The sequence below is a fragment of the Mus pahari genome, chromosome 3 (genome assembly GCF_900095145.1).
Source record: "Mus pahari chromosome 3, PAHARI_EIJ_v1.1, whole genome shotgun sequence".
NCBI classification, from domain to species: Eukaryota; Metazoa; Chordata; class Mammalia; order Rodentia; family Muridae; genus Mus; species Mus pahari.
In genome coordinates, this window is record NC_034592.1 from 135,727,229 (window position 1) to 135,752,154 (window position 24,926).

At 40.6% G+C, this 24,926-nt stretch overlaps 1 protein-coding gene across 3 annotated transcripts in view; it reads left to right on the forward strand.

The window, feature by feature from the left end:
* Positions 1 to 24,926, forward strand: part of Asxl1 (ASXL transcriptional regulator 1) — a 67,083-nt gene that overhangs the window by 10,413 nt on the left and 31,744 nt on the right. For all 3 annotated transcript variants that reach the window (XM_021192387.2, XM_029535997.1, XM_029535996.1), the window contains exon 4: positions 4,214 to 4,322. In XM_021192387.2, coding sequence (XP_021048046.1) covers positions 4,214 to 4,322 — 109 coding nt within the window. The remainder of the gene's footprint in view (positions 1 to 4,213; positions 4,323 to 24,926) is intronic.

The following is a 24,926-nucleotide window of genomic DNA, read 5'->3' on the forward strand; positions in this document are numbered from 1 at the left end:
ATGTGGTTGCTGGGAATTGAACTCAGGACCTCTGGAAGAGCAGTCCCTCCAGCCCTTATTTACATTCTTGAAGGGTCTTGTTGGTGAGGTCTGTGCTGTAAGGAGCCGAGGAAGACCTTGAGCTACAAAACCGACCAGGAAGTGAGAAAAACAAGGAGCCACAGGCCATGGGGAATGAAATGGATCTTCCCACAAGCGGTCTTGATGGGAAATTGCAGTCTGACCCACATCTTGATTCCAGAGAGATCCTGGAATGATGCGGTGCTGGATTCCTGACTGATGGAAAGTACGAGCTAAGAATTAAGGCTATTTGTCGCTGCTCTGTTTTGGGCAATACTGATGTACAACAACAAATAAGTAGCTGGCATGGTGGCCCGAGCCTGTCCACCCTAGCGCTCAGGGGGTGAAGACAAAAGGGTGCTGTGGACTACTCAGTGAGTTCAAGGGCATCCTGAAACCTGTGTCAGAAAGACAAAAGCTAGGGGCGCCGCTCACTGGCGGGATGCTTTCCCAGCATGCACAGGGGCCTGGGTTCAACTCCCCACCACCAAACAAGGCTAAGGGAACTCCTCGGTTGGCAAAGTGTCTGCAGTACCATCAAGAGAACCTGAGCTCAGATCCCTGCGCTGCATATAAAAATACGGGTGTGGTAGAGGGTGGCTGACCCCCTTAGCACTGAGGAGGTAGACAGGGGTTCATCCATGGAGTGTGTTGGCCAATCAGATTAGCCAGCTGGTGAGCTCTGGGTTCGCTGCCTCTAAACAACCAAACAAAACTAAGGTAGGTGGACTGGTGCTGGAGGGATGGCTCAAGGGTTAAGACCTGGCTCTTCCAGAGAACCCAGACACAACACCCTGTACCCACATGGTGGCTCACAACTAACTGTAATTCCAGTTAGTCTCCTCAGGTACCAGGCACACATATGGTTCACAAATGTACACGCAGGCAAACACCCATACACATATAAATAACTAAAAACAAAACAAAACAAAACAAAACAAAAAACCCAAAAAAAACCCAAAAACCAAAAAAACTAAAACCAACCAAACAAAAACCCATCCACATATTAATAATTAAATAATTAATAATAAAAATAACTAGGAAGCAATAAAGGAAGACACTTGGTATCAACCTTTGATTTCATAGCAATGCTTGTGCATCTGCACACATACATGTACCTTTGTATATTCACAAGAACAAACCTAATCTAAACCAAACCTAAAACAAGTTCTCCTTCCAACTCTCCATTTTCCATCCCCCACCCCCCTCGCTGCCATCTTCTTTCCTTCACTGTGTTTGCTCTTAGCTCTTCTCACCAGCTCGCCTCATCTGAAGATGATTTCCTTCCTTGGGCATTTGTCTTTGTCTAGCACTGAGTGAGCAAAGAAACTCTAAGAAGTTCAAGGTTTGGAGTCTGAGAGAACGGAGTTTGATTCCCAATCCGACTCCGAAGCGGCTGTGTGAAACTGGATGTGTTACTTACTTAGCTTCTCCGGAGTTCACTTGTTTGGTGGGCATAGAAAGGACCACGTGCTGGACTGAGCTGGGTCAGAGCTCACAGCCTCTTTGGCAGTGCGAGGCAACTGCAAAATCCTGCTGGGAGTATCTCAAAGAAAGCTAACCTTTTTCACTGTGAAATTATGCTTCCGGTCTCCACAGCTCCATCTACTGGAAGATTCTTGCTTGTCTTCTTGTTCATGATTCCTTCGATTTCTCAGCCTTACAAAGAAAAGGCACCAAGTTTGAAAGATGTGTCCACCATGCCTTGCATGGCTCTGCCTTCTAGAACTCAAAGAGACTTTATCTGCAGTTCACGGGATTTCCTTCTCTTAGCCACCAGGTCTCCACAGTGAACTCTGGGCATTAGCTCATCGTGAGGGTTGAGGCTTGGCATATGAGAATCTGAGTGGAAGCATCATGTGTCATAATCTTATATATAGAAATGCCAGATGCCACTTAAAAGCCATTAGAATTGACAAATGAGTATACAAAGTAGCCACGTATAAAATCAAACCCAGCCACAGCAGTGGTTTTGCCGGTCTTCCTGTGCAATAATGAATTATCTGCAATAAGAATCAAGAATGCAAATCATGATGGGCAGTGGTGGCGCATGCCTTTAATCCCAGTACTTGGGAAGCAGAGGCAGGTGAATTTCTGAGTTTGAGGCCACTCTGGCCTCAGAGTGAGTTCCAGGACAACCAGTACTATACAGAGAAACCCTGTCTCGAACACCGCCCCCCCTTCCAGCTCCCTCCCAAAAAACAACCAAGAATGCAAATTGCTTACCATAAGCACAAGGAAACCAAGTGCCTAGGAATATATTTAACCAAAGGGGCGAGAGATTTCACTTATACATACAGAGTACACACCTGTCACAGGATTTTCTCTGTCCAATTACATTAGGGCAGTGGGAAGCCTGTGATTGGACAGGGAAAAGGGAGGCGGAGCTAAGAGTTGCAGAGGTACAGAGTGACTCAGAGAAGTGAGAGAAAGGAAAATGGTGACTCAGCATGGCTGTGACCTACCACAGGTTGTTATGATATCAGAAAGGTTAAGATATTGGTATTATTTGTCTAATCTAGGTGGACAGCATTTATCATTATCAATTGGTTTGAAATTATTGTATTGGCATCTTTTTTGTTGTTGTTGTTTTGTTTTGTTTTGTCTTTTCGAGACAGGGTTTCTCTGTATAGCCCGGGCTGTCCTGGAACTCACTTTGTAGACCAGGCTGGCCTCGAACTCAGAAATCTGCCTGCCTCTGCCTCCCGAGTGCTGGGATTCAAGGCATGCGCCACCATGCCCGGCTCTGTTTTTGTTTTTATTTAAAATGTTTATTACGTTTTACTTACTGTTTGTGAATATTGGGGAGGAGGCATATAGAGGTAAGAGAACAACTTACAGGAGTTGGTTCAGGTCTTCAGGACTGGTGGCAGGTAATGTGTTTTTTGGGTGGGGATGTTAATTCATGGCGGCCAGAAGAAAGTATCAGATGCCAAAGGTACTGATAACTGTTGTAAGCAGCCGGATGTGGGTGCTAGTAACTGAGCCCCAGTCCTGTTAACTGCTGAGTTATCTCTCCAGCCGCAAGAACCAAAATAGTTACTTTTTATTTTTATTTTTTATATATTTATTTTTTTGATATGGGGACTTGTAATAAGTAGTCTGGCTGCTCTGGAACTTACTATGTAGATCAGGCTAAACAGATTCATAGAGATCAGCCTGCCTCTACCTCTGTCTCTTGTGCTGAAAGTAAAGGCATGTGCCAAAAGTTTTGTGGGGTTTTCTGTTTTTGTTTTTGTTTTTTTGGCAAAGGGTTTTTCTGTGTATCTCTGGCTGACCTGGAATTAACGCTATAGACCAGGCTGGCCTCAGACTCAAAGATCTGCCTGCCTCTGCCTCCTGAGTTTTGGGATTAAAGGCATGTGCCCAATATAAAATTTCATAACAGTGTATTATGTTTCTGTTTTTGAGCAGATTCTCATAATACAGATCAGTATGGCCTGAAACTGACTATGAATTCAGACTTTGGCCTCCTTACTCAGCTTTTTGAGGGCTGAGGTTATATGAATGAATTGGCACACCAGGCTAAGATATGTGTGTTAAAACTTGTCAGCATAGGACTTGGAAATTTTTTAATTTTCAGTTTGTGTGTATGGCACATGTACTTGGTTACACTCAGAGGCCATAGGTATCCCCCATAGCTAACAGTGTTAATAGGTTGTGAGCCACCCACCATGGGTTCTGGGAGTCAAAATCTGCTCCTCTGTGAAAGCAGCCAGTCGACTCTTGTTTTTGTTTCTTCAAGAAAGGAGACAGGTTTCTTTACTCTGTAGGCCAGGCCAGCCTCAAATTCAGAGATCTCTGCCCCCTGAGTGCTAGAATTAGAGGTATGTGCCATCATACCTGGCTCACACCACACACTTTTAATTGCTGAATGGTCTCTATAAATTTTTTAGAGCTTGGTTTGTATTGTCAGGAAACACTAAAGATGTGCTTGGTGTGTATTGTGAATTGTTATGTACCACAAACTAGACTCTGGGACTTCTGTGAATTTCAGTTGTTTATCGTCACTGCTTTCACAATAGATTTGTGAAAACATTGCTTCTGTTTTGCTTGCTTTACTTCCTGGTTTGGAAATGAATTAGAGGAGTTGGATATTTGGTAAGTAGACACCAACTTTTGTGATCTATTTCTGTCTTTTCACTCTTTGCAGTGGGACATCCCCTCTTGCGTGCCTCAATGCCATGCTACATTCCAACTCAAGAGGAGGAGAAGGGCTGTTTTATAAATTACCTGGCCGCATTAGTCTTTTCACACTCAAGGTAAAATGATTTCTCAGTGCAATGGTCCTCAAAACCTTGTGCATAAGAGAAACCTGGTGGGTTTGGAATGGTGCTGATGGATTGATTGTTTTTCCTAATATGCAGTCGGGTAACACTAATGTCTTGGTCCTCAATGGTACTCTGAGATGCTGTAGTCTTAACAGATTATTAGGAGTTACTAAGTTATGTCAACTGTTGTTTCTGTGTTCAGCTTTGCTTGTCTGTACCTTAGTAGATAGATACATGCAATTGAAAGATAAGTGTGTGTAGTGATGACTACAAATGTGCCTTAGTAAAGATTTTGTTTGTAATAATATTGTGCAACTCTAATGAACCTACTCAATGGAAAGTATCCGAAATGTGAGTATCAGCATTTACTAAGTGACACTAATTAGGAGGAGGAGTTCAGAATAAACCTTATTTATTGAAATGAATAATAATTTTTCTACCATTTCTGATATATTTGGCTGTCATTTGGATGACAGTCTGAAAACGTTTGTATAAAGGGCTGATATAAATAATTTAGATTTTGTGGACCTAGTGGCTCTGTCAAAACTACTCAGCTCTGCTGTGGTATCAGGAAAACAGCGATCTCCTCTGACTCCACTCGCTCTTTCCGATCTCCCTTACTCCCCCCCCCCCCCCCCGCTCTCTCGCTTTCTTGCTCTGACACACATCTTTTCTAAAAAGAGTTTTCATGTACTGGTTTTTATTGCTTTTTCTTCTTATTTCTTAGAGTTTTCTTGTTTTAGAGACTGACTTTCTTTGTAGTATATTCTGGCCTTGAACTCACTTGATTGCTCAAACTGGCCTGAAGCATATGACCCTTCTGCTTTTGTCATAAAAGTACTGGGATTGCATGGGGTTGTCACCATGCCTGGCTTTACAATGTTGCAAATATGGAAAAACACCTTGGTAACAAAGAAGGGTTGGAGGGATGGCAGGATGGCTTCAGTGGTTAAGAACACGGGCTGCTCTTACAGAGGACCAGCACTTGATTCTGAGCGCCTATATGGTCCCTCACAACCTTCTGTAACTCAGTTCAAGGGTTCTAGTACCCTTTTCTCACCTCCATGGGTACCAAGCATGCATGTGGTGTACAGACATATAGCAGGGAAAGCACACAGTAAAAGAAAGAGCACTACACTTACGCAGACTTACATTTTAAAAAGTACCGTTTTGGGGAATTGGGGAGATAGTTCAATAGGTAAAAGCAGTTGTTTGCTCATGAAGTCTGGAGTTCACTCAGGTAAGTAGCTAGATGTGCGTGTGGTGGTGTGGGCGATAGGAGGGATGCACCACTCCTCACTACCTGTGGCAGGGAAAGTGGACACAGAGGGCATGAAAGCTGGCCCCAGTGTTTGGCCCTGTCCCTCCCCTGGTGGCACTGGGTAAAGGAGTGCTGGTGGGCTGATCAAAGCAGCTACCACCTAGGCCTAGATCCAGGGCTTTGAGTTGGCCCACCCCTATATCTACCCCATCTAGGAAATGGTGGAACTTGTGAAGGGGTTGGTCCTGCAGAACCAAAGCAGGAGGATCTCTATGACACAGGGCAAGGGCACTAACAGGATATCCTAGAGGAGTCCTGGTGGTGAGGGACCAATGACTCATTGTAGTGAACATTTACAAGTAAGGATGTGTGGACAAAAGGATATATTATGCGACACACTATAGCTTCCACAAGATGTTTTTTTGTTTTTTACGTTTGTTTTCTTTGGGGGGTGTATTGCAAGGCCAAGAGGGTGGGTATGAAGGGGCAACATGGGGTACATGATGTGAAATTCACAAAGAATCAAAATAAAAACTTTTAAAAAGGGGGATGGGGACTAGAGAGATGACTCAGCGGTTAAGACCACTGACTGCTCTTAGAGGTCCTGAGTTCAATTCCCAGCAACCACATGGTGGCTCACAATCGTCTGTAATGGGATCTGATGCCCTCTTCTGGTGTGTCTGAAGAGAATGGGGCAGTGTACTCATACACATAAAATAATAAATCTTTAAAAAAACAAACAAACAAAAAAACTAGGTATGACTTAAATGCCTGTCAGTAACCCTAACACTTTGTTGGCTTAGGGACAGGAAGATGGTTGGGACTTATTGCTACAAAATTAGTGAGAAACTGGACCTGAAGGAATGACATGGAAAGTGATAAGCAGAACAGGTGTTGTTCTTCTTTGGCCTCTCAGAGGGCATACCTGAACACATGTGTGTTTATAGTTGTATACAAGCATAACACAATGAACAGTTTAGGATGGAGATGCAGTTAATTGTAGAGTATGTCTGAGGTGGTATGTTAATCCCCTTGCAGTTTTCATTAGAGGAAAAAGCAGAGGGGGATACATTGAAAGAGATAATTGTTACATTCTTTTGGGGTTTGGGTTTTTGTTTGTTTGTTTCCTTATTTGTTTTTTGAGACAGGGTTTCTCTTTGTATCCCTGGTGGCCCTCAGACTATCTAGATTATTAGTCTGACCTGGAATTCAGTGATCTACCTGCCTCAGCTTCCTAAGTGCTGGCTTAATTGTGGCATTCTTACAATGTTATAATAACTACAATTGAAATTTAAATAACTTTGCTCCATATTAACAGTTCAGAATTATTGATGTCATTAATACAAAGGAAAGAATGAATATAGAGTCCATCTGGATTTTAGATAGGAAAAACTCATAACCACTGCCATTTGAAAAGCAGTATCAGAGTCCATTTGAGTTTTAGTAGATACATTGCAAGCAGTGGTCTCTATTAAAATGCCGATGAGATGACGTGGCTCCTAGTTGGCTCTCCTAGCACTTGGCCTTGGTTCCTAACTGTCCTTTAGATAGCCCTGTCTCAAGTTTGCTTCTTAGCCACCTCAAACCTGGCTTTACACTTGCCAGTGCCACTGCCTGGAAATGTGGGAGCATCTTGCTGCTTGGGGTCTAATCTGATGGTATCTTAACTGACACAGCCTTGAATTAGTTTGTATATTTTCTCTCACCTGTTGCTGTGATACACACAGCATGTTTGTTTATGCTCTTTTTTTCCCTGTTCAGCAAGTTAGTATCTTAAGGATTTTTTATTCTTGCCTTCTTAGGAGTAGTTCTACCAAAATCTGTTTTAAGAGTCTGCTGACAATAGAAGTCAGTGTTTCTTTCTTAGGCTACAGCCACATCTGGTTTCTTTATGTTAAGCCAGCTAAGCTAATGGCTTAGCAAGTAAAAGATGCTTGCCACCTTTCCTTATCACCATGGTGGAAGGAGAGAACTGACTCCTGCAGGTTGTCCTCTCGCCTCCACAGTGGTGTTCCATAGATGTGGCATACACATGCACACACCCTCTCCTCCAATAAATACATATTCTGAAAGTACAATAATAAAGTGCTTAAACGTTTTAAGTATTTTTAAAAATAATACTGCTCCTTTGTAGAGTTTGAACTGTAATCATTTTGATGGGGTGTAAAAAACTCATTTAAAATACGACAACATATTTAGACAATACCTTTTGTAGTTCTGTAACCTTTAGGGGGAAAAGAAGGCATGCTTTGTAATGCTTAAAATCCTAAAGTTTTTAAGGAAGGAAGAAATGTCAAGTCATCCAGTCTGTTTTCATCCCGCACATAGAATGCTGGATCTGTACTCCCCTCTCTATATGGCAGTACTTACAGCTGGGTTAGGAGCTGGGACCCAGGTCTCAGCATGCCAGGTAAAAGAAGGTATTTCTTCAGGATTGCAGCCTTTGGCCACTTTGTCTTTCAAAACATCTTTTTGTTTGTTTGTTTGTTTTTTGTTCTTTCAAGACAGGGTTTCTCTGTGTTGTCCTGGCTGTGCTGGAACTCACTCTGTAGACCAGGCTGGACTCAAACTCAGAAATCTGCCTGCCTCTGCCTCCCAAGTGCCACCATGCCCGACCCTTACTTTTCTTTTTTTAAGCTTTGGTTTTCTTATATTAGTGTTTGCTTATATGTTTGTAAGGATACCACTCATATACCTAGGAGCTTACAGGAGTTAGAAGAGGACAGGATCCCCAAGAACTAGAACTACAGATGGTTGTGAGCTAGCTGTCGTGTAATCCCTGAGAACCAATCCTCTGTAAGAGCAAGTCGTGCTCGTAACTACTGAGCCATTTCCTTAGCTCCAACAAAGACTTAGTTTGTATTTTCTTTTATTTTACTTTATGTGTATAGTGTTTTATATGCATGCATATCTGAGTATCACGTGTATACTTACCTGATGCAGAGGTTAGAAGAGGACATTGGATCCCCTAGAACTAGAATGACTCTTAGGAGTTGCCATGTAAGTGCTGGGAATTGAACTGGAGTCCTCTCTAAGATCACTAAGTACTTATAACTGCTGAGTCATCTCTCTCTAGCTTCAAGATTGGTTTCTAATGTCAGCGGATTCTTTCATAGCTTTAGGTAGAACTGCTCCAATGGGGGGCAAGAAAAAAAGAATCTTAGACATTAACTTGCTGAACAAGAAGAAAAAAATAACCTAAAAGCTAAACATTCTGTTTATAACAGAAATGGAACTATGCAAGAGGAAATATACAAATCAGCTGACTTGAGTGTGGTACCATTGTCTTAACAGTTTTCAGATCCTGAGATGAGCACTTTTGTTATGCCTGCTTGGTTTGAATTTTTAGTTTAGATTGTTTTTAAATTTTACTGACATTTCTTACTGTTTGCTTTTGTTTCATGTTAGAAAAGTGATTAGTATGTGTCAGTACTACTGCCCTGGAAGTGTAGGACACGGTGATTGATGCGCATGCCTTGTAATCTTAGACCTAAAGTGTGGGGGTGGTGGGATGGAGAGCTCAAAAATCATCTTTGGCTACAGAAGGTTTGAGGCTCTCAAGACCATGTCTCAAAAACAAAGCTAGAGAATTGGATGAGAAGTTCATCAAGGTCAGGGTTTTAGTCAGGTACGTCGTATGTTACTTGCAGTGTAACACTGCAGAGTTCAAATTGATCACACAAAAATATGTAAAGCCCTTTTATGTCATAAAGTGGATATATAAATGGAGATTTCAATTGCTGTGAATTGAAACAATAACGAGGGACTAGAGTGTCTTCTCTTATGGTTTCTGCCAATACCACTTAAGCAGTGACTTAAGCTCCTAAGCCATCTTCTGTGAACCTTCGATCTCTTGAGTGCTTTCTGGGTTAGACATCAGTAAGACTGACTACCGTTACAGCATCTTTCTGTGTGTAAAGTCAGCTAGCTATGGGTATTTTCTTTTATCTTCTTTGTGATATGTTTGCATTATTGGCTACTGACTTCTTTCAATTGTTTTTATTATTACTATTATTGTTTGAGAGAGATACTTGAGGTAAGAGAACAATTATGTGAAGTTGTTTTTCTACTTTATGTGCGTTCTGGGGATCAAACCTAGGCAGTTGGTATCTTAGTTAATTTTCTGTAAACAATTTATAAAAGACAGACTATTTGGGGCCTTCAGTTTCAGAAGGTTAGAGTCCGTTGCCATCGTTGGCAGTGAGCATTGCAGCAGGTGGGCAGGCAGGCATGGTGTTGGAACAGTAGCTAAAAGCTCACATCTTTATTCACAAGTAAGGGAGACACATTCTAATAAAGATAAGGATCTTTTAAAACTCAGAGCCTACCCAGTGATTCACCTCCTCCAACAAGGCTCCTAATCCTTGCCAAATAGGTCTACCAACTGTGGGCCAAGTATTGAGATAGCTGAGCCTGTGGGGATCATTCTCACTCAGACTGCTACAGTTGGCTTGTGCAGCAAACACTTGCCTTGCTCAGCCATCTCACCAGCCCTGCTGACCCTTGTTATCGAAATACTTCGCTGTAGGCAGTCTGTTGAGAATGGTACCATTTGCTCTGGTTAGCTGGTGTAACAGCTCAGTCTTGATGGAGGTCTTGACCTTTGCTCAGATGGTGAAACATTTGAGTACTTGAACATACCTGAAAGGGGTGTATACAATTGTCTGGATTTCCAGCAAAAGCGAAGTTGACTGTTTTCAGAGCCTTCCTTAGAATTTGTTTTATGCTTTGGTGAGATGAACTGTTTTTGTTTTTTTTTTTTAATATAAGATTTTATTGTTATATTTTAATTCTGCATGTTTATCTGTCTGTATATGCCTCAGGAGTTCATGTGCCCACGAGGCCAGAGTTGTTAGGTTCTGTGAAAATAGATTTATAAGTGGTTATGAGCTGATAAGTGTGGGTGTTGGGAACTCAGTTAGGTCCTCTGCAGGAATAGTTTGAGCTCTTTAACGACTGTGCCATCACTGCAGCCCCTGTGTCTACCTGCCTTCCCTATCTACCCATCTGCATAACATTTATTTACTTACTTACTGGTGTATGTGTTTGGAGTGTGCATGCCACAGGGCACATGTGTGGATGTCAGAGGAGAGCCTACAGGGAATTGGTTCGTTCATTCCTTCCCATGTGTAGGTGGGATTAGGGAATTCTGGGACTCAGATTCATGCTGTCAGGTTTGGTGGCGGTACTTTTAACTGCAGAACCATCTAACTGGGTACCTTTTCCTTTTTTTTTTTTTTTTTTTTTTTTTTCAGTTGTTTTTTTTTTTAAAATCTTAAATATTTTACGTTGAGTCCTATGTCATGTAGGATGGTTCCTGCCTCCACCTCCAGAATGCTGAGATTATAGACTTNTTTTTTTTTTTTAAAATCTTAAATATTTTACGTTGAGTCCTATGTCATGTAGGATGGTTCCTGCCTCCACCTCCAGAATGCTGAGATTATAGACTTACACTGCCATATCACATTTTTGCTGTCCCCAGGGTAGAACTCAGGACCCCATTCATGCCAAGCAAGCTCTATGTATACTGAACTGTACCCTCAACCCAGAAAAGAACTGAGTTTTGTTGGAACATGAGATGATTAAGGTCACAGTAAAGACAGTGGTGAGGAAAACACTGACCATAGAGTACTTTTGTGGTAGCTTAGGTAGAAATGAATTGGTAATGTCCAAATTGCTAAAGTGATACTTATTTGTAAAACATAAAAAACTATAGTTCCGGGCTGGTGAGATGGCTCAGTGGGTAAGAGCACCCGACTGTTCTTCCAAAGGTCCTGAGTTCAAATCCCAGCAACCACATGGTGGCTCATAACCATCTGTAACAAGACCTGATGCCCTCTTCTGGAGTGACTGAAGACAGCTATGTGTGTAATTACATATAATAAATAAATAAAGCTTTAAAAAAAAAACTATAGTTCCCTTGTGACTATTATTTTTTAAAGCACCAGGATCTGGAAGAAAGATTCTGTATACTATTTCTTAAGATTGTGTTTGGGAAAATGTTTGAATTTTTCCTGTGGCCAACCAGCATAGAAACTAGATTCAGTGTCTCTTCAGATCAGACGTTAGGTAGGAGGATTTGTTTATTCTGAGAAAATTGCTGCTTTTTACTTAGCTAAATCTGGAAGGAAGGATAGTGACTGGTGTTTGAGTGTCAACCATATTCCAGATAAGTCGCATGTTCTTTAGAGTGGTTCTTTTGACACACAGGTACTCAAATTAAACAGCCAGTCTGAGGAGCTTTGAGGACCATAGTCACATGTTTCTGTTAATTCAGAGGTTTCGTTTTAACAGTGATAGGTAATGTTGCCAACTTGATAACTTTGAGAAATGTTGAAGAAAGATTTCAGTAAAGGACACTTTGGGGAGATGTCTGTTACGAACTTTCTGGAGGTAGTTAGATCATGAGACCTTGACCAAATTAATCATTTGATGTATTCATAATATGGTGACATTATTAGGATATGGTCAGTGGTAGACATAGGGAGGTAATTGGGGAAAATCAGTTAGTGGGGTGTCTCCTTTGTGGGCTGTATCTTGCCCTGGCCTCTTCCTGTGCCTCCTCTCTCAGCTTCTGACATGAAGTGAAGAGCGTTCCTTTACCACCTGCTCTCAGCACTTCACTGCTCTGCCCAAATGCACAGGCCATGCAACCGTGCATTGAGCCCTCTGAAACTTGAACCAAAATCTTGCCTTAAGTTGTTTGTGTCAGAAACTGGTCACAATGATGAAAAGCTAACGCATAGAAAATCGGTACCAAAGAACTAAAGTATGGTGGTTAGTGTTATTAATTTGACAGGGTCTAGAACTTCTCAGGGACAAGCTTCAAGACACATCTGAACATGCTTATGAGGGATTCCGTTTATTGGGTTAATTGAGGTGGGAAGTGTCACTTTAAAAGTAAATCCCACCATTTCCTGGGTCTGCCAGCACAGTGGCTCTGTTACCAGGCTCGATGACTTGAGTTTGCTCCCTAGAAACTATGTGGTAGAAGGTGAGGTGAGAACCAGATCCTTTTGAAGGAGATGGGTGAGAAGGAAAAAGGGAGAGAGAAAGCTGGCTGAGCACTAATATTCTATGCTCTTTTCTGATCGGATGTAATGGGACCAGCTACTTTATACATCTGCCTTATGTTCCACTGCCATGCTCAACTGTGGGCCAAAATAAGAGGAAATCTTAAGGAAAAGAGAAGTAAGGAAGGAAAATGCCACTACATTCAGTGCAAATGCAGCCGCCTTTTACCCTATTGTATCCTTCCTTCTCCAGGAATCCCACTATCCCTTTTATATTCTCAGGGCTTCTGTGGTCCTTCCCTCTTACTTACTAGGCTGTAGTAGACTGGCAAAGAATATATCTTAGGTTTTACATTGTCCTGAGACTTTGACGTTGAACATAAAATTAATGATCTGATTAATTTGGCAAAGGAATTTTTAAGTGTTCAGAAATTGGTATGGTTCTTGTTAGCAGTTGTTTTTTTTAACCAGATTTATAGTGAAAATTAGTATAAAGTGTTCATATTTAAAGCTATACACAAGAACGGTATTATTAGAGAAATTAGTGGCATTAAAATGATGCTATGTGGCCAGGGGACATGGCTCAGCAAGGTTGCTGCCAAGCCTCACAACTTATTTGATTCCCAGCAGCCACACAGTAGAAGGAGAACAAGTCATCCTCCTACAAATCATCCTCATGCATCCATGTATGCACTGTGGCGTGCAAGCATGCGCAGACATAGTATGTTATTTGTTTTGTTTTAAGAGAAAAGACCAGCAGTTTATACTGGAACAATAGGGAAGATGCCTCTGAGGGGAAACTCAGATCTTACCTTTGACAGACTCCAGAGTATAAAATTTTAATTTAATTTTTGGAAGGATCATCTCTCCAGGCATTCAGAGTTTGAAGGGTCCCAGAAGCTAATTGAACTGGCAGTAAACTTTAACATTTTTCACAGGATGCTGGCTTTGCAGACTTGTCGATGCAAGAGTTATAGAGTCATGGAGCAGGCTTCCAGTGAGATTTCAGAGGGAGGGTTGATAATATATCAGCATCCATGCTGGCAGTCTGAGAGAGTGATACATGAAACTGGTCATAAGGTCTCGGCTGTAGTAGACTCCTCTGAGTATGAAGTATGAAGCTTTAGCTGATCATGTCGGTGCTCAGATGCTTGAGAGAAAAAGTTTCAAATTATTTGGGCATTATGGGGCAGTAGAAGCTTGAGCATTAAAGGGTATTTTGTTTAGAAAGATACTGTCTTGTGAACCAGTGGCTTTAGAAATGTATGCCAAAATATCAGTTGATTGTTTTAAACTTCTCTTTTTTCTACACACTAGTTTTTCTCATGAAGGGACCTGAAAAAAAATGCTGTTTTAAAAACTTAGCCAGGCCGGGCGGTGGTGGCGCATGCCTTTAATCCCAGCACTCGGGAGGCAGAGGCAGGTGGACTTCTGAGTTCTAGAGGCCAGACTGGTCTACAAAGTGAGTTCCAGGACAGCCAGGGCTACACAGAGAAACCCTGTCTCGAAAAAACAAACAAACAAACAAACAAAACAACAACAAAAAAACCTTAGCCAGGTGCGATATTGTATATCTTTAATCAGATGCAGAGGCAGGAGGATCTCTACATCAATACCAGCCTAGTCTGCATAATGAATTCAAGGCCTGCCAGAGCTACCTAGTGAAACTCGGTCTCAAAAAAAAAAAAACCAACAAAAAAAAGCCCTTCAAAAACTAAAACTTATCATTACATACTAAAAACGAAAGTATAAAGTAGCTCCTGTCCAGGCTACTGCTTTCGAGAAAACAGTAGCTACCCTTTGAGATACAACTGCTTTGTACCTTTTTAAACCACATAGCAAAGTGTTGGATTTTTTTTTTTTTTCCCCCCCCAAAAAACACCTTGTGATCGTGATGTGTTTTTTGTTTGACACTTGTCAGTGGTTCTCATGGCATTGATAAAGATCCAAACCCCACTCAACAATCCCTGGCTTTCTTTCAGTTCTCTGGATGTCTCAAACTTCTAGTTTTAGGCTTTCCTATTTCAAACTCTTCATTTTGCTTGACTATATAGTTTAAGAACTAACAATATATGTTGTTTCTCAGAACTTCCTCTGGCCTTTAAATTGAGTTTCTCTTCTAGTGTCAAAGCTCTTTTTATTTTATATAAATCTTTTTCTGAATGATCCTGTGTGCAACACATATATGCTTGGTGCCCTCGGAGATCAAAAGTGGGCATTACATTCCCTGGAATTGGAGTTATGGATGGATGTGAACTACCATGTTTGTGCAAGGAATTAACTCTGGTCCTGTGCAAGAGCAACAAGTGACCTTAACTTCTGAGTCATTTCTTCAGTTCCCTGGTCTAAACTTTTTATCATAAGTATCCAACTTCTGTGTATGTGTTTAATTTGAGTACCTGATACATCTCTCCTGATTATGCCTTAGATACAAAGATGCTATACTATTTTGCTTTTGGCTATATCTCATAGGTGTTACAGTAAACGTTTATCTATTGAGCTGGATGTGGTGAAACACATTTGAGATCCCAACAACACTCAGGAAGGGGAAGCAGAAAAATCAGGAGTTCTAAACTGGTTATGTGGGGAATTTGCGGCTAGCCTGGGCTATGTGAGAACCTTTCTCAAAAGGGAAATTGCTGGATAAATGTAGTGAAAAATGTATGAAGGAGATTGTCTTTACCTTGCTTTTAGGGCTGAGGATGTAGCTCATGGTAGAAAACTTGACATAAAACTCATGATTTCCAGAACCACAGGGAAAAAAATAAGGAACCTGTTGTGGTAGGAATGTTTGCTTTTTGAGACGGGGTCCCATTGTGCAGCCTAGGATGGCCTGGAACTTGCCGTAACCCGGGCTGGCCCCAAACTCTTAATCCTTCTGCCTTAGCCTCTCAAGTGCTTGGAGTAAGTATAGTTACTCAACACTAACCCCAATTAATAATACAATAACATTTATCAAAATTAATTGATTCAGGATAGAAATTCTTAGTGTAAAAATGGAAAGCTGTAGGAGGGAGTGTCCAGCAGAGTCCTCATGAAGTGGTGTACTTAAATATCCACTGTATACACCCTTTTTAACCTCAAAAGAAAACTGTCATGTTCTTGCCTAATCTCTTCTATGTTCTTCCTTTCTTCCCTTATCTTTTATTCTCCAAAAAAGCTTTTACAATCTTTGTGTGTGTGTGTGTGTGATTATATATTGCTGTGTATTTTTTCTTCTCCTTTGCTGTTGGGCTAAGCATCCTCAGGCCTGGGAAATTAATTTATGGTATACTGGTGGATAGGTACCTAGATAGTTGGTTTGATACACAACAAAATATTACATAAGAAAGGTTTCACCAGGCAGTGGTGGTGCACACCTTTAATCTCAGCACTTGGGAAGCAGAGGCAGGCGGATTTCTGAGTGGTTCCAGAACAGCCAGGGTTATACAGATAAGCCCTGTCTTGAAAAACCAAAAAAAAAAAAAAAAGAAAGAAAGAAAGGGTTCATGATATAGAAGTCTTACTCACCTGTTATAGCCCACGCCTCTTCTTACCTTGCACTGTTCCTTTGATGTCACAGTCTTACTCAAATGTCAGTGGCTCTTGGTTGAGACTTTGGTGGAGAATTCATTGCTTTGTGATTTATTTATTTTTTTATTTTTTATTCTCACTTGTCTTCTTGCAGAAGCAGGGAAGGGGTTCCTACCTATATACTTGGTGCTAGAGTAGGTATATGTCTCTTCTGTATGTTCTGTATATTCTTTGCATATTCAGGTACATATTCTGTATCTGTTTGCATGTGTGATAGCAACTCAGCATTAATATGTACAAATCTAATATGATTATTTTTCCCACAGCTGTTTCCACCCCTGTCTTGGCTATACATTAATGGAATTTCATCCTTAAAGTGGTCAGTTATGAAACTAACCATGGGGATTTGTGGCCTGAAGTGATGCACAGATTCTCCCTCTGCAAAGCCATGGAGCTGCACTGTCTATTCATTATGTCTGAGGATTTCCTTTGGTGCACTTCATGGCAGATACTGAAAGAGAAAGGGTAGAGAGAGAAGTATCTTTTTATTTTTTTTTTTAAAAATAGGAGTACACAGAATAGTGCATGCAAAAGGCATGGGACTCTAGAACCCCATCTTTGAAGTTGCTCAGATAGAAACCTTCCTTTGGAGTAGCTCTTCAATGCTTGTCCAAGTAATCAGCAATTCTTGGTGCATCTACCTTCAGAAGACAGCATTTAGCATTCTGACTGCCATGACCCTGGTAATGTCCCCCATAGGCTCATATGTTAGAGTGCTTAGTCACCAGCGAGTGGAACTGTTGGGGAAGGATATTAGGAGGTTAGATTCTCATTGGAAGAGATGTACCCTTGGTAGTCGGCTTTGAGGTTTAACCATCCTCCACAAAGCCCCAGTCTCTTGCTTCCTGCTACCTGCAGGTCAGGATGTAAAGCTCAGCTACTGCTCCAGCTCCAGCCTGTTTCCTGACTGACGACCATGGACTATCCCTCTAAAACATATGCCCCTCATTAAACTTTTTCTTTCATAAGAGTTGCTTTAGTCATGGTGTCTCCTCACAGCCATAGAACTCTTAAGACACCTATATTAAAGATTCTTTAAGGCCAAATAATTGAATTCTGTGACTATGGACAATTAAAATGTTGTCACAGACCAGAGCAGAAAGATGTCTTGGGTACTTAGTCTATTTGTAAGTCAGTGATGGGCTCCTCTGTGTGATAAGCATCCTTGAGACTATATATAAACCAGCAGTTCTCAACCTGTAGGCTTTGGGCCCCCAAAAGACCATTGGAAAACAAAGACAATTATGAATCATTATAATGTAAAACTACAGTTATAAAGTAGCAAGAAAAATAATTTTATGGTTGGAAATCACCGCCACATAAACTGTATTAAAGGCTTACAGCATTAGCAAGGTTGAGAACCCCTGGTGTAAACTTTTAAAAAGTTGTATTGTCAGACTACTAGCTTCTTTCAGTCCAAGAGCTAGGACAGCATCAGATGACATCTGAATCCTTAACTGGGTTCCCCTGTTGGCTGTAACCTGTCTATCTGTGGCACCTACCAGTAGCTTTGGCTCATATAGGTACATAACTAATACAGTCTCATGTAACCATTTTCACAGTGGAACGTGTCCTCCAGGGAAATTTGAATCTGCGTTTCAGGGCATAGTCATTCATACTTCCCTCAAGAGTGAACTGTCTTCTTCCCTTTGAGATAATAACTGTTTTGGTGTTTGTTGTTTGTTTGTTTCTTGCATTGATACAAGGAACCTCTATAGGGGGAAAGAGATTTTACAACACTGTTGGTCAGATTACACCATTCCTCTACTCAAAATCTTCCCGTCCTATTTTCTGTCTTCACTCATAATAAACGTCAGATTCCCTAATGTGGCTTACAGTATCCTAATTTCATCAGCTCACTCGCTCACTGTTCCCTAAATGCCCTGGGCTTCGTGGGGATCCTTGACCATGCTGGCCTTCTTCCGCTCAGGACCTTTTCCTCTGCTCTTTCATCTCAAACATCATCCTCTTACGGTACATCTTAACTTATTTTTCTTTCATATATTACATCCTGACTTTAGTTCCCTCTCCTTCCTCTCCTCCTTATCCCTCCTCCCATTTCCCCTCCCCAAGGATATCCACCAAACATCCTGCCTACATTTTTTTTTCCCTAGGTATTCATCACAATCTGACTGTATGTTATGCATAGATCTCCTTTGGTTAGAGTATAAACGTCTATAAGGGAATGGTTTAGGCATTATTCTACTGCAGTGAAGAGACCAAGACAAATCTTGTAAGAGAGAAAATATTTAGTTGGGGGCTTGCTTGCAGGTTCAGAGGTTTTAGTTCATTATCATTATGTCAGGGAGCGTGGTGGCAGGCACTTGAGTAGTAGCGGTGAGCTTTATATCTCGTTATGGATAGCTTATTAATTGTCGTTCTACGTTTCTCAGGCCGTGCGCGATTTTATAACTGTGAAGTTATCAAACAAAAAATACACCTTATGTCATTTCATGTAAAAATGCAAGATCCTCATAATATTCTTCCATTTAACCCCTTTATAGTTTTGTGTGTTTATTCATGTATTACAAGCTTGCTATAGCATGCACCTTTAGGTTAGTAAACAACTTGCAGGGCTTGATTTCTTCTTGTGTCACATATGTCTTAGGGAATTCAGGCTCACAAGCTAGATGGCAAGTACTTTAATCTGCTGAGCCATCTCCATAGCCAAGATTCTTTTAACTAAATAAGAAAATTCTAAGTTGAATATTTTTTTCCTTTGAGCATTTCAAAGGTATTAATTCCTTGTCTCCTGATTTGCATGGGTTCTGATAGGAATCTGTGGTGAGTATTATAGTTGTTCTATTACACTGGTAAGATTTTTTTTCATTTTGGGGCTGGAGAGATGGCTCAGCGGTTAAGAACACTGACTGCTCTTACGAAGGTCCTGAGTTCAAATCCCAGCAACCACATGGTGGCTTACAACCATCCATAATGAGATCTCTTCTGGAGTGTCTGAAGACAGCTATGGTGTACTTACATATAATAAATAAGTAAAATTTTTTTAAAAAGATTTTTTTTCATTTTAAAAAATGTAATCTTTATATGTATATGAGAAAGGAAGGGTCGTATAATAGTGCACATGTATAATATAATAAAATATAATAGGTAGTATAATAATGCACATGTTTTCTCATTCCTCTGAGGAATGTCCTCCTTCTTAATGTTAATGACTCCTTGATAATCTGAGATAGCATAAGTCTGGGAGTCAAGGTGTGACTGTCTCAGCAAAATGGTAAATGTGGGACAGTCAGGATAGCCCTTAAGGCTATGGAAAAGAACTCTAAATACATGAGTTCAAAAATATATAATCTCTCAACTATGCAAAAGAATAAGGATGCAATATGAATTATGAGGGAGTTCATGAATCTAAAGGAATAAAGGCAATTGAATTAATGAGTCAGCTTGTCAGAAAGATACAAAGACAGATAAAAAGGCAGGCAGATTCCTGAGTTTCAGGATCAACCTGAGACAGCAAGGATAGGCCCATAAGTGGTAGAAATGGTAATTTCAGGACTGGGTCCCAAATAGCTAGATTAGCATCCGTGCTTAACAAAGGCAGACAGATCTCTGAATACTTTTGCAATGTTGAAAGTGAATGTGTACCCCCCCCCCCCAAATAGAAAAGCAGGGCATGGTGGCGCATGCCTTTATTCCCAGCACTCGGGAGGCAGAGGCAGGCGGATTTCTGAGTTCGAGGCCAGCCTGGTCTACAGAGTTCCAGGACAGCCAGGGCTATACAGAGAAACCCTGTCTCAAAAAACCAAAAAAAAAAAAAAAAAGTGTGTGCTGCTCTCACCTAAGAATGGACTGGAGTCACAGGATTCTGATTTGTAGGATAATAAAAAAGAAATCTGATGTAAATGAGTAAATTGATATGTAAAATAAAAGACTAGGTTTATAATCTATAGGAGATGAGCTACCCAGGGAAGGTTTTTTAGAACAGCAGGAGACTTGTTTGGAGAACTGTCTTAAGCAGAAAATAGAGAGCTGTCCAGAAATCTCCAGAGAGAGATCAGAACAGAGAAAAAGGCTGGGAGCTGTCTCCAGGAGAACATAGGTCCACCTTGGACCCATGATTTGACTTCAAGTCATTTGTTTGATCACTCCCAGACACCCCTTCCTCAAAACCCTTCTCCAAGCCAAGGCTAGTCCTTGGCAGTTTCTGAATTTATTAGGGTCATGAGCTATAGGTGGCAGCGCATGTAATATTACATCAATGGTATCACTTATTCATATGTTTCTCAGGTTTCTCTCATACTCAACGCTTAAAAACAGAATACTATGATGAGAATCCAGGAATTTACTGAAAAAGACAGTAAGGCATATGTATAATGATCATGGGAGATAAGTGTGGTTGATATGTGCCTATAAACTCAGTGTTCAGATGGGCCAGCATTGGCTATTCCCATTCTTTGGGCCTATGATGAGGCACATCTTTGCATTTTGGCAGAACAAAACCACTTAGCTCATGTCTTGTATACAAAAATACAATGCGGCTTCCACAGTCTCCAGGGCATGCCTCCAGTGTTCTTAAACCTCCTACTAGAACATATTTTTGTTTCCTTCCCAATAGCACCAACACAAGGGGTCAACCCTTTAACACTGCTGTTAGAGGGAGTCTTAAATTCTCAACTGTGGTACGTAGCAATACTGACTTTCTAATGTTTCCACAACAATATCGGGGTGATAAATTGCAGATCAAAATCTGTTTATACTATTTCTCTTACTTGTATACGTCTGCTTTGTCTACTTGGTTCAAACTAAGGTACCCTCCTGTTTCCCACCCCAGCTTTGTTTCAGGGTCTTGCTCAGGCTGGTCTTATGTGGGTCCTCTCTTTCAGCCTTCTAAATGCTGAGATTACTCTGCTCACTTCCACCCTAAAGTTTTGGTGAAAATTCACAAATTAGACTGTTTTTGAGTTTTTAAAAGTGACATCTACTTACTTATTAGTATTGTCACGTGTGGTAACCAGGGCAGTTTTTTAAAATCATTTTTTTCCTTTTATCTTGTGGTTCCTAGAGATTGAACTTGGGTCCTCAGACTTGGTAGCAGGCGCTCTTATTAAGCCAACACCTGACCTTTATGTGTGTCTGTATTTTCATGTGATTTTTGTTGTGTGAGTGTGTTTTATTAGACACAACTTGGAAGAGAACCAGAAGTATATTTGCTGTTTTGTTCTGTTTTAAATGGAACTGTTATTAAATTACATTTGTTGTGGCTGTAGAGTCTTTGTTTAGTCAAAAATTGACAGAATGGTTGGGCAGTAGTGGTACACACCTTTAGTCCCAGCAGAGGCAGGCAGATCCCTTGAATTCGAGGACAGCCAGGGGGGCTACACAGAGGGACCCTGGGTGGAAAAAAAAAAGTCAGAGTGACTCTTTATATGAATTTACTTGTTTCTGAACCTCAATCTATGAAGTGATTATTATAGCTAATAGTTAACTGAACTGTTACAGAATTGAACTCAACTTTTCATGTGATGTTACTTTTAAAAGATACTCAATTTGGAAATAGTTCTTAACTTACCAAAAAAGTGGCGTCTATACATTAAATGATACAAAACAGTCCTAGCCCATTTACACAGATTAGTCTATTAATATTTAGCTCTTGCTAGGACTGAATGTTCAAGCTTTGCTTTTCTTTTCTTTTCTTTTCTTTTCTTTTCTTTTCTTTTCTTTTCTTTTCTTTTCTTTTCTTTTCTTTTCTTTTCTTTTCTTTTCTTTTTTTCCGAGTCAGGGTTTCTCTGTGTAGCCCTGGCTGACCTGGAGCTCACTTTGTAGACCAGGCTGGCCTCAAACTCAGAAATCCACCTGCCTCTGCCTCCCGAGTGCTGGGACTAAAGGCGTGTGCCACCACGCCCAGCTCTGTTCAAGCTTTTCAAATTTGTTTCTACATTTGTCGAGATAGATGATGGTTTTAGAAATCAATCTGAATCTCACTGTATTTCTGTGACAAAATTCACTTGATTGTGATCTATTTCCCTATTTATATTGTTGGATTGAGTTGCCAAAATCTGTTAACAATTTCTTAACCATCTTATGAGACATACTGGTTTATATACCTTGTTATGTATTTGTCTGATTTTCACATAAGGGTAATAATACCATGCTATTCTTGTTGAAGACTTGAAAAGTATTGCTTCCTTCAGAGTTTGGTAAAATTCACTAGTTAAGCTGTGAGTCATTTACTTGTTTACAAGGTTCTCATGTAACTCAGGCTGGTCTAGAACTCACTTTGTAACTGAAGATGACATTGAATTTCTGGTCCTCTTGCCTTTACCTCCCAGTTACTATGCTACCCAGTGCTACCATATTGGTTTTAGGCATCAAACCAGGGGCTTTATTTTTATGCATGTTAGGCAGGTACTCTGCAAACTGAGCTACAACCACAACACATCTTAAGTTTTTCTTTTTTTTTTTTTTCTTTTTTAAGTTTTTATTTTTAGACAGAGTCTTAATCATTGTATCCTTGATGGCTTTGAACTCATATATAGATCAACTTGGTATTTACTTGAGTCCCTGAAGATTTACTTAGAAATTTCCACCAAAGCTGGGCATGGTGACTCATGCCTGTAACAGTGGTACTTGGGAGGCTTCCTAGTAGTATTGCTGAGAGTTGAAGGCTATTTGTCGTAAGGATATGTGTGATTTTAGGTGTTAACTGTAACCACTCACACTCCTAATGTTGGTGGTGATCTGTCTCTGGCTACTCAGGCTAATGCCAATGGTTTCTTTATTTTACTGGCCTTCTCACAGAAGGAACAGTTGGTTTTATTTCCTTTTTTGTTTGTTTGTTTGTTTGTTTCCAAGACAGGGTTTCTCTGTATAGCCCTGGCTATCCTGGAACTCACTTTGTAGACAAGGCTGGCCTCGAACTGAGAAATCCGCCTGCCTCTGCCTCCTGAGTGCTGGGATTAAAGGCGTGTGCCACCACAACCATCACACATAAATACTTTTTGACAAATTTGTCATTTTTGAAATGATTGCCTTTGTATCTGGTGGTGGTGTTTGATCTGAAGTGTGTATAGTTTATGTGTGTACACACATTTGTGAGCCACTGTCAGAGGTCAATGTTGTGGGTATTCTTAAATGTAATTAGTGGTGGAGTGTACCAGGGTGAGTGTTTCTAGGTTTTTGGCCTCTTACCCAGGTAATTAAAATGAAAGACTCACACAGGTTTGTGAAAGAAGCAAGATAATTTTATTGGGAGCAAAATTGTAGCACAGATTAAAGAGAGATGACCAGGATTGACAGCAGACCCTGAGTGGAAGCATCAGTGGCTTAGGTGATTGTTTGAGGCTCAAGAGAAGGAGGAGGACATTACTAAGGCGTCAAGTATGGAGAGTTTTCTTTTGAATGATAAATTATATAACCATTTCTCTACTGTGCACACCCTTTCCTATAATCATATGACTTTAATCATATGCACATCCAGTTGTGCATAGTTCCAGAAAGGTTACTAAAGGACATGATTTTGCCTTACTGTGCACACACCAAAAAGTAGTTCAGGCCAGATTGGCATTTCTGTTCTTCATACTCCAGTGTTGTAGGAATGTACTTGATTAGAAACTGTCCAAATGTAATTGTTAGTGGGTGTGTGGGGAAGCTCAGTATTGTTTAGGGTTGGAAGTAGGGGAACCCAATGAAGATGAAGGGCTGAAGAGTTCTGAGGTTGCTGGATATATTGTTTAAAGAAGGGTGTAGGGGTGGTGGTGAAGAAACTAGGCTACCAAGTGCATGATTAAGAGGAAGGTGTGCATAGACAAATGAGCTAAACTGTCTTCTATGCCATAGTTCCCAATGACATGATTGCTGTCCACATTAGCTTTAAAAACAGTATTTCCCATTTGAACGTACTGCTCACAGACTGGTTAGAATGGCTCATCATCTAGTTCCTAGGATCTGCCTGTTGCCAGCCACGCTGGGCTCTAGTTACTATAGATGCATGTGACTATGCTAGGCCAAAAGACTTGGGAATGGGGGAACCAAGCTCAGGTTTTCATGTTTATGTAGTAGTTTACCAACTGAGCCGTCTCCTCTGACTTCCCAGTCTGCACCTTTTCCCAGAAATATGTAACCAGCACTCCTGCTGCCCGCGATATATTTTTCTGTTCTTTTGCTCTATATTTAAAATGAATGAATTTACAGATAGATATGATGTATTATTACAATTTGTTTTACTTTTTTTTTTTTTTTTTGACAGTTTTGTTTTTTTTACAAGATGGGGTCTCATTAACTCAGGCTGATTTCAGACATGCTGTGTAGTAGAGAGTGGCCTTCTGCATCCCAAGGACAGAGACTGACAAGTTTAATTTTCCTTTTTTTAAGAGAAATGTATGTCGATGTTGAGTGTCTGTGTATATGCCACATGTGTGCATGTGCTGGCAAAGGTCAGAGCCGATGCTGGTGCTGGCAACTGACTCAGGAACCTCTAGAGGAGCAGCAAGGACTCCTAACAGCTGGCAGAATGTTTTATGTTTGCCCAAGAAAAACATTATGATGTTCTTTTTTGCCTATATGTAGCTTTCTGGTATTCTTTTCTTTCTGCCAGAGGACTTTTTATTTTGTTATAGCATAGAGGGATCTATGGTATATTTTAAAGCTTTGGGTATATGAAAAAATGTTTTCCCCTATAGGCTGTCTTTGATTGATAGAGAATTTTTATGTGGACTTTTTTTTTTTTTTTTTAAATAAAAAGAGTGTGCCATGGCTTTTGTGAACTCTGATGAGAAATCTTGTTTAATT